This window comes from Microplitis mediator, chromosome 4 (assembly GCF_029852145.1).
Source record: "Microplitis mediator isolate UGA2020A chromosome 4, iyMicMedi2.1, whole genome shotgun sequence".
NCBI classification, from domain to species: domain Eukaryota; kingdom Metazoa; phylum Arthropoda; class Insecta; order Hymenoptera; family Braconidae; genus Microplitis; species Microplitis mediator.
This window is the reverse complement of record NC_079972.1, coordinates 5,541,021-5,552,135: the sequence shown is the minus strand read 5'-3', so window position 1 is coordinate 5,552,135 and position 11,115 is coordinate 5,541,021. Positions and strand designations below refer to the sequence as shown.

At 31.2% G+C, this 11,115-nt stretch overlaps 1 protein-coding gene across 1 annotated transcript; it reads right to left on the bottom strand.

Moving 5' to 3' along the window:
* Positions 1 to 218: 218 nt before the first annotated feature.
* On the bottom strand, positions 219 to 9,690 carry LOC130667189 (uncharacterized). Its single transcript, XM_057468679.1, has 5 exons — positions 9,622 to 9,690; positions 7,224 to 7,668; positions 6,115 to 7,146; positions 2,815 to 2,984; positions 219 to 686 (listed from the first exon to the last, which is right to left on the bottom strand). The coding sequence occupies exons 1-5, from the start codon at positions 9,688 to 9,690 to the stop codon at positions 219 to 221; spliced, it is 2,184 nt and encodes a 727-aa protein (XP_057324662.1).
* Between the last annotated feature and the right edge of the window lie 1,425 nt (positions 9,691 to 11,115).

Sequence of the window (11,115 nt, the reverse complement as noted above, 5' to 3'; positions counted from 1 at the left end):
AAGCATAGCTAAAATTGAATAATACACCATTCTTTAACGCACTAATATTATACGTTTTGGTTTGGGTGACGTTTGATTTTAGGCCCGGAACTGTCACAGCTTTTACGGTGTAGCCATTAAGAAATTTAGTCTTATCAAAAGTCAGATTACGACATATGTTTTTATCTGAAAGAAGAAAAATCAAAAATATTAAAAGCATTGTTATTTTTTAATGCTAATCAATAATTGGCTTCAAAAATACCATTTGAGTAAGGTTGTTTGTAGAGACTCCATCGGCTGTCAGGTTTGTCAAAAGTTTTTACTTCTACCCATGGTTCAGGAGCTTGGTTCGTGAATGGGTTGTAAGTGTACAACATCATAATTTCATCTTTATCAGACTCATAGCAAACAAAATAAGACGAAACCAAGTCGAGTTTCCAGAGTACTTGCAGCGTTTTTGATGCCCCTCCACAAGAATTTTCAGTGATTCCAATAATAAAGAAAACTGAAGTAACACTCCACGTTGGTGATAACTTCAATGCGTCCAAAAGAGCTTCAAGTTCATCAGTAGATTGCGCAGACAGGATATACGTGGGGTAAGCAGGATTGAATATTTGTATATCCTTTGCTTTATAATTGCTGTCAATTATGGTAACATTCGGGTGATCGACAACTCGTGAATTTCGATAAATTATGTCGATCAAGTCCTTAGTAATGACGATAGGATTTGTGCGATCAGAAAAACATAATTTTAACAATTCCCCCTATTAACATATAAAATTAAGTTTTTTTGCTGTTTGAAGTTAACAAATAGATAAAATAAAGTGTTTTATTATTTTTTTTATTTTACTGATTTCTGCTTAAAATTGAACATTAAAAAAACATTTACCCAATGTCTTTGAGTTATAAAATCAAATTCTGTTTAGTTATGAGAGTAACTGTATAAATTCATGAAAGTGGTATTACTTTACAAATTTTTTTTTTGTTCATTGAAAAAATACGTCATAGCGGCCCGATTGTCTCCTAAATATATTATTTTATGCAACAATATTTAATAATTACCACTTGATCCCACGAAATTGATGAATACTCCGATTTGAATTTATCAAGTATTCGGTTTCCACTGCACACTGTTATTATCATTATCCACCAAATAAATTTTTTGATCCACTTCATTTTTATTAATTTTTTATTGACATTAAAACCAATCAAATTTGATATTGATCGATTAGAAAATGATAAATATTATCGGTATAACTATTGTCGATGTAGTTTCCACATCTCAAGGCACATATAGGAATACCCTGAAAATGATCAGCGCTAAGCGCATCATTTCAGTTCGATATAACAATTGTACTAACCGTGTGACAAATCATACTTCACTGTAGTCGTAAAAAAAGACACGTCATATGGGTTAATTATAAATTTTATTGTTTTGACATTTCCACTTTACTTTTTCCTAGATACCGTCTGTTTATTTTTAATCTTTTTCCCTTATCTATCAGGGATATTATTACGAAACGCACGCAAAGCAAATCATATACTTGTGTTTTTCCTATCGCTACAGTTTCACACCACTCAAAACAATTAAAAAACTATGTTGCGATCAATATATGTATCATCGTTATTCCGTTATTTTGACTCAAAAGTTATGCATATGAAAAATCAAAAAATTATATAGATATATGTGTATTATTCGCGGATAAATGCAGACATTTATAGAATATAAGTAAAAGATGGCCACGGAAAATGAGAGTACAAAAATTTGTATTGATTGAAAAGGCACGAAATCTTGATTATTCATGATTACAATCATTTTTATACATTTCGAACTTTTCCGAAATGTATAATAACCCGTGTAAAATTCAATTATTCTAATTTTTCTTTTCATTCGTTTTTTTCTACGCTTTCGCTTTCAAATTTTAATATAAACTACATCTTGAATATTTGTCGTATTGTCTTTAGTTGTACGCAAATAGCAAGAGATTGTGTGCAGTTTAGGCAAAGATAAATAGTTTTTTCTTTCAAGTATTCATTTTATACCTTCCCATGCAGGAGCTGCCAGAGTTGAACGAAGGTGCCCTCCTTGGCTCAGCACTGGGGAACCTAGCTTTCGCACCTCTATATTGGCCCATTCTTTGGTCAAGAATGGTTACTCAATCATGGCCGAACCAATTATAACCCGAGTTTAAGCCAAGACTAGGTTCCCCTGCCTTAATCCTTGAATGGCAACCCAGATTTGGACCAAGATAGGATTATCCAAGTTCGGCTATACCTATAGTTACCCATCCTTGGACCAAAATTGGCTAACCCAGGGTTTTTATTAATTATTCAATTAACTTGTTATTATGTAATGACGTAAAGACTAAAATTTATTTACGGTTTGACTAGAAATTCGGCCGGTGAGTTGGCGTCACGCGGATCCTGAATTTTACTGACGTTATTCGAGTAAATTGATTGAATTTCTTACTTAGGAATTAATGCGGCTGACGGAATAAATTCCAGCCTGAATTAATCTTAAGACACAGTAATAAATTAATTTATAACGGCCGAAAAGCCTGGAATAAATTAATAAATTTTATTTACCGGATTATTTTCGCGACAACTTTATTTTATTCCGGCTGTAGAGCCTTGAATAAATACTACAGAGTTCGAACACTTAACGGCGGCAAAGCGAGACGCGATGGAACTTTTGAGAACACGAGATTGAACGGCTGGAGAGCCTGAACTATCCGTTTCTTTACGCGAGATCAAAGGAAAGATATTAAGTAATATATTATAATTAATTAGCCAGATTAATAGAATTAATCAGAGGCCTTTTTAATTATAATTTACCTTTACTTTTTCAGCAGTCCTTGAACTTTTAGTGATGTCCTGCTCCGGGCTGTGACCAATTTGTCGATGTTCTTTTGAGTTTTCCAAGTTCCGTTGTCCGGCTTTCCTCGTCCTCTCACTTCCTCTTTCGCCAACAATTTTATAAATTTTTTTGAAATGTAATTGATAACCTGTCAATGAACAGTGCGTATAAGTATTTTTATATATATAGTTAATTAATAGAATGGCCCCCTAAGTGCCAGGTAACAATTGATAATTAACAAGAATTAATCACCTCGTTCCACGTGAAGCGGACGCAGACTCTTATATTTACCTTTTTGTTACTAGGTCTGATCCTTTTGGATGTCCGACGAACTCTCTTAATTTTTGGCACTGCACTCCCTTATAACTCTTCGATTCACCCCAGGAAAACTCATCCCTACTAGATTAATTAGCCAAAGAGAGAGACGGATGTTCGGGTCTCACTGATTAGCGACACCCGATGACATGTCGAATCACTCAATTTAATAAACCGGATTATAATTAGGACCCGTTATCGACCGTGGACAAATCCAAATTTAGATCTTAATAAATAGTCATTGGAATCTATTTTACCCTGTTACAACAACATATAAAAGTTTCAGTTCAAGATTAGTAGGTTTGTCCAGTAGCTACCGTTCGGATCCAGCAATCAGAAGGATGGCAGTTCGCGCCCAGAGCCCAGCCGAATTTTCACTGAGTTTTTTCACGTCATTTACTCATTTAAATAGTTTAAACGTTATAATCACAAACTCTATTAGGATAATAATAATAAGATTTTTTTTTTTAATTAAATTTATTTGTTTTGTCGATGCATGGGCAAAGTCTGGCAACCAAGCATGGGCCAGGTCTGGCAAGCAAGCATGAGTCAGGGCTGGCAACCAGGCTTGGCACGATGTTATCATTCCAGACTTCTAGCAAGGCTGGAACCAGGCTGGCTTACAAGTTTGGCCCAGAGTTCTACATAGTTGAACCAAGCCTGGGCTCGTCGTACTTTCCTGTCTGGGTTTTTAATAAAAAATCCTTTTATAAAAAAAAAGGAATGATTATTTTTTTTGTACAAAAAATTGATTGCTTTTTCATAATAGAATACGAATAAGAACTTGTTGTTCCATACTCTCACTACATCAAATGGTCTAATGATTGCGCCACATGGAAAATTGCTCTATGTCTTATTCTGAAAGAAGTAATTTTTCATGGTAGATTTCCATTTCTTTAACTCTTTCGTCTATCTTTCGGTAATGAATTCACGGTTAATTTTTGATTATATGATAGTTAGTTATAGTTTAGTGAGAGATAGAAAAAGTAAAAAACTAATTTCATTTTTAACGTCCCGCTAAGAAAATTGTAGATTTTCTAAAATTCGGGAAGTTATTGTTTTCATTCCGATTATCGAAAATCGAGTGTTCATCAGATGTCAGCGTTTAGAGGTCCTAGGAAGCTATTCTGACTATTTTCAGAATGATGTCCGAGTACCTGTATGAGTGTGTGTGTGTTCAAACCTTGTATAACTTTTAAACTAATGAACCGATTTGAATGGTTAAGGCGGCAATCGAAGGAGCGTGCTAGCCATCAACTTCCTGAAAATTTCAGATCATTTGATCAAGAAAACTCGAAAATATTGGCGAACTACGAAAAAAAAAATTTCTCTTTTAGTTTTTTATAGATTTCTCAGAAACGAGTCGAGCAATCGACTTGAAAATGTAATCAGCTCTAAAACTTTATAAAGCACGTTGATTGCCGCCTCAACTATCAAAATTGGTTAATTCGTTCGCGAGATACCGTGGAAGAAATAAATGGTGGAAAACGGTTTTTTTTTAAAACAACGGCATACAAACGTATTTTCGAGCTCGAAAATGTATTCACAACAGACAGCGGGAAGTTTTAGGGCTGGCCCGCAAGGACAATCGATAGACAGATTTTTTAGCTCGTGTTAAGGTGGTGTGGAATTTTATTTTGAATTTAGGAGATTGGGTAGAATATGGAGTTATCGGTATTTATTTTGTGATTGAATTTGGTGTGGACTCTGTTGAGTAGAAATAGTGTTTTAAGTACATTAGATAACCTGTAGTAGGACAGCAAGTAAAGAGTGGAAATTAAGTAGAAAGGGACTGTACCGTCAGACAGTAGCTACGGATCATAGATTAAGTTTTGATCAGACGATAAAAAATAGTTATTGCAAAAAATAACTTACCTTTGACGTTTGAAATTTTTAGTATTTAAATTATTCATAGAATAATTAGGAATATTTAAAGATTTTTGAAGATATGCTATTTTTCACACAATCCTTTATTTTATTGACAAACTTGTACATATTTAAATAACAATTTTATAGTAAATTAAAATGTTAAGTAAACTTGACTCATATGTCTTGAATATTCAAGTTAAGTTAGAAAAATAAAATTTAATGTCAGTGATAAAAATAACAGAGTATACTATAGTAACTACACACGGAAAAAAAAACCAACGGATCGATTCTACTGACTTATGAAAACCATTCCCACGTGGGTATAGAAAATACTCCTACATTATGAAAAACAAATTATCCTGGTATTAAACTTATCGGTGTTAAATTAAGCCCGGAAAACGGTGTTGAAATAACACCAGTAGTGGTGTTACAATTTTTCCCGGTATTAAAAAGAAAGCCATTTTATTTTTGAAGTATCAAAAGTCTAAATGTATTTCAGCTACAAAAAAAATTTCATCAATGTTATCGTGTAAAATATGGGAAACAAATTATTATGATTCAAGTCTCTTTGTTACGCGGTATTGCATTATTACCGACGATTTGCCTATGATTATGAGAATATTACCCATAATTCATACCAATAATTTCTACATATTATGTGAATTATTTTCATAATTTATTGGAACAGTTCTGTTGATCTTCGTGAATATTTATTATCATTATTATAACTTCTAATCACGTAATCACTCTGGATTTTAATAAAGCATTGCTTATTTTACATCTAAATGTGCACTTAATCAAACGTATATGAAAATTACTACACCAATTATTTTAGTAAAACCATCCGATTTCCAACAAAAACAATTTTTCTTTCTAACGTTTCAATTATTTTTTTTCGGTGTTGTAATAATTTACGTTTTGCTATAAGTATTTCAGCCACAAAAATCAACACCCAAAAAATTAAACTCAGGGACATAAGAATGTAAACAAATATTAAATTTTCAAATTCGATTTGTTCATATTTCTCGACTATTCTTCGCCGTACCTCTATAGCTTTCATTTTTTTAGAGAATGAGTGTATTCACGTTTTTTACAATAATCGAGAAAGCCGTGCTCCGATAATTTGAGTGCTGATTGATCAATTCTATTTTTTAACACCCAATTCTTCCGCATCAAATAAGAACCATAAACATTATACATCATTTCCTGTGCTAAATACAAGTTATACTTTTTAGCCGCAGGTAAGAGAATACCTACGGAACCAATACATGCGTTAGAACTGTCATTCAAAACTTGTTCGTGACAAGTGTAAGGAAATTGGTTATGCTCATGTAAATAATGTTTATCAGAACCTTGCCATAATTGCTGATCAACAATAAAATTTTTAATTACCGGGTGATAGTACACCCGGAATTTAAAATCATGTAAGTCTTTAAGATTTTGGGTGTAGCGGTATTCTGGTTTAGCAGACATTGATGTTATGTGCCCTTGAAAAGCGGGAGTTATAATAAATACAAGTAGCGTTGTCGTCAGAAAAATCATACGCATCGATAATTTATGTAATGGAGCTGCTATTCCAGCACTTAATGATAGTCGAACAATATCCAAGAATCCATTACCATAATCGTTACCGTTATTGCAAATTATTATCACAAATGTTATAAATAAAATGAGTACTGACAAAGCAATTAAGTTAAAATTTAACGAATTATGAAAGATTTCACCCGATAATTTAAGTTTGTTACGTTGTGTCATAATCATGAAGCCAGTCTGATAGTGAAAATTCATAATATCGAGCTGTGAACTTTGGTATCTTAGTGGTACTATATTTAGAATTAAATCATGTGTCGAATTCATTACGAGCTTTTCTAAATCTATTAATGTTACATTTTTCGAATTCATTTTGCTTACAATGCTAATATCCGGTGTAACATTTAAATGCAAAAAAATATTTTGAAAAACAGCATAGCTAAAATTTAATAATAAACCATTCTTTAACTCACTGATATTATGCGTTTTGGTTTGGGTGACGTTTGATTTTAGGCGCGGAACTGTCACAGCTTTTACGGTGTAGCCATTAAGAAATTGAGTCTTATCAAAAGTCAGATTGCGACATATATTTTTGTCTGAAAGGAGAAAAATCAAACATATTAAAACCATTTTTTTTTTTTTAATGCTAATCAATAATTGGCTTCAAAAATACCATTTGAGTAAGGTTGTTTGTAGAGGGTCCATCGGCTGTCAGGTTTGTCAAAAGTTTCCACTTCTACCCATGGTTCAGGAGCTTGGTTCGTGAATGGGTTATAAGTGTACAGCATCATAATTTCATCTTTATCAGACTCATAGCAAACAAAATAAGACGAAACCAAGTCGAGTTTCCAGAGTACTTGCAGCGTTTTTGATGCGCCTCCACAAGATTTTTCAGTGATTCCAATAATAAAGAAAACTGAAGTAACACTCCACGTTGGTGATAACTTCAATGCGTCCAAAAGAGCACCAAGTTCATCAGTAGATTGGGCAGACAGGATATACGTGGGGTAAGCAGGATTGAATATCTGTATATCCTTTGCTTTATAATTGCTGTCAATTATGTTAACGTTTGGGTGATCAATGTCTCGTGAATTTCGATAAATTACATCGATCAAGTCCTTAGTAATGACGATAGAATTTGCTCGATCAGAAAAACATAATTTTAACAATTCCCCCTATTAACATATAAAAGTAAGATTTTTATTTTTATTTGGAAAAATATAAAAGTTACCAGTCGTAGAAGATTACTTTCGAGAAGTGTTAATTAATTACACGCAGAGAATTTTATAGTTTTTTTTACATCAAAAATTTATAGAAAAATTACTACAGTCATAGTAACATGAGGACAGAATAGAATTATTGTACAAATTACCGATAACGTAGAAATTTTTAAAATACATTGAACCGAATTTACAAGGTGCATTGTATATTTGACAAAGTAACAGATTAAGAAATTTAAATTTCTTGGATAAAATTTAATCTGTTGCTTTGTCAAATATACAATGCACCTTGTAAATTCTGTCCGATATATTTTAAAAATTACTACGTTATCGGTAATTTGTACAATAAATCCATACTGTCCTCATTAGACTGGTTCAAAAAAATCGACTATTTTTTTTTTTTCAAAACCCGCAGTGAAATATCTTCCTAGTCATAAAAAAAGAAGCCTGTGAAAACGGGAGCTCTTAATATCAATTTTGAAAGGTCGCCCATCGTAAATTTCTATTTTACGTTTAAATAACATGGAAAAAAAAATTTTTTAACTTTGGAATTTTTCAACTCATTTTGGAATTAACATGTCGGGGTGAGATATACATATTTTTGAAGGAAATTGAACGCTCTAAATAAATTGTCTCTTATGTTTTTTCTCTAAGTCTGCTCCTTTAAAAGTTATTCGAGTTTAAAGTTCAAGATGTAATTAATTTAATCTTTTTTTCTTAATTTTTCTTAAATATTTCATAATTACTATTGAAAAAAAAAAAAAATTTGTCTTAAAATATTAAATTATCAAGTTTAACGTCGTTGACAAAGTAGATCTTTATTGTTCTACTATGAGGAATAAATGACTTTTCAATTCAAAAAATCTGAAATTAATTCTCTCTTTGAAGTTTAAAAAAAATTTGAATTGTATGTACATTGTAAATTGTTTAGGTTTCCACTATATTGTACATTGTACATACAATTCAAATTTTTTTTAAACTTCAAAGAGAGAATTAATTTCAGATTTTTTGAATTGAAAAGTCATTTATTCCTCATAGTAGAACAATAAAGATCTACTTTGTCAACGACGTTAAACTTGATAATTTAATATTTTAAGACAAATTTTTTTTTTTTTTCAATAGTAATTATGAAATATTTAAGAAAAATTAAGAAAAAAAGATTAAATTAATTACATCTTGAACTTTAAACTCGAATAACTTTTAAAGGAGCAGACTTAGAGAAAAAACATAAGAGACAATTTATTTAGAGCGTTCAATTTCCTTCAAAAATATGTATCTCTCACCCCGACATGTTAATTCCAAAATGAGTTGAAAAATTCCAAAGTTAAAAATTTTTTTTTCCATGTTATTTAAACGTAAAATAGAAATTTACGATGGGCGACCTTTCAAAATTGATATTAAGAGCTCCCGTTTTCACCGGCTTCTTTTTTTATGACTAGGAAAATATTTCACTGCGGGTTTTGAAAAAAAAAAAAACAGTCGATTTTTTTGAACCGGTCTAGTCCTCATGTTACTATGACTATAGTAATTTTTCTACAAATTTTTGATGTAAAAAATACCGTAAAATTCTCTGCGTGTAGAAGTCAATAAAAAGTTAATATATAGTGAATTCTTTTCCTCTTTTTTATTTTACTAATATTTGCTTAAAATTAAACGTTAAAAAAAACTTCTACCTAATGTCTCTGAATTAACAAACCAAATTTTGTTTAGTTATTACACTAATTAGGTTAATTATAACAATGGTATTATTTTATAAACTTTTTTTTTTTTTTTTTTTACTTTTTAAATTTCTTATTGCAGACTGGTTTTCTTTCAACTATGTTATTTTATGAAAAAATATTTAATAATTACCATTTGATCCCACGAAATTGATGAATACTCCGATTTGAATTTATCAAATATTCGGTTTCCACTGCACATTGTTATTATCATTGTCCACCAAATAAATTTTTTGATCCACTTCATTTTTATTAATTTTTTATTGACATTAAAACCAATCAAATTTGATAATGACCGATTAGAAAATGATAAATATTATCGGCCTAACTATTGTCGATGTAGTTTCCACATCTCAAGACACTTATAGGAATACCCTGAAAATGATCAGCACTAAGCGCATCATTTCAGTTCGATATAACAATTGTACTAACCGTGTGACAAATCATACTTCACTGCAGTCGTAAAAAAAGACACGTCATATGTGTCAATCATGAATTGTATTGTTTTGAAATTACCACTTCACTTTTTCCTAGATACCGTCTGTTTATTTTTAATCCTTTTTCCTTATCTATCAGAGATAGATTTATGATATTACGAAACGCACGAAAAGCAAATCATATACTTGTGTTTTTCCTATCGCTACAGTTTCACACCACTCAAAACAATTAAAAAACTGTTGCGATCAATATATGTATCATCATTATTCCGTTATTTCGACTCAAAAGTTATGCATATGAAAAATCAAAAATGTTGAGAGTAATGCACAACCTCAAACGCTTCGCGTTATGAGGCGTGCAAAATTGTATATATGTGTTTCATTTGCCGATAAATGCAGACATTTATAGAATATAAGTAAAGGATGAGTAGAAAATTTGTATTGATTGAAATGGTAGCAATTCGTGATTATTTATGATTACAATTATTTTTAAACATTTAGAAATTCCCTGAATTCTATAACTCGTGTAAAATCCAATTATTCTAATTTTGTTTTTTCATGCGTTTTTTTTCGCGCTTTTGTTCTCAAATCACAATATAAACTACATCTTGAAAATTTGTCGTATTGTCTATAGTTGTGTGCAAATAGCAAAGGATTGTGTACAGTTTAGGCAAAGATAAATAGTTTATTCTTTCAAGTATTCATTTTATACCGTTTTAATAAAAAATCATTTTATAAAAAAAAAGGAATGCTTATTTTTTTCGTACAAAAAATTGATTGCTTTTTCATAATAGAATAGAATAAGAACTTGTTGTTCCATACTCTTACTATATCTAATGGTCTAATAATTGCGCCACATGGAAGATTGCTCTATTCTGGAAGAAGTAATTTTTCATGATAGATTTCCGTTTCTTTAACTCTTTCGTCTATCTTCCGGTAATGAATTTACGGTTGGTTTTTAATTATATGATAGTTAGTTATAGTTTAGTGACAGATAGAAAAAGTAAAAAAACTTATTTCATTTTTTAGCTCGTGTTTAGATGGTAAGGAATTTTATTCTGTACTCAAGAAGACTGAGTAGAGTATGAAATCAGTTTTTATTCTGAGGTGGAATCGAGTGTGGACTATATATATATATATTCAGTAGAAACAGTGTTTTAAGTCGATTAGGTAAGCTGTGGTAGTTCGGC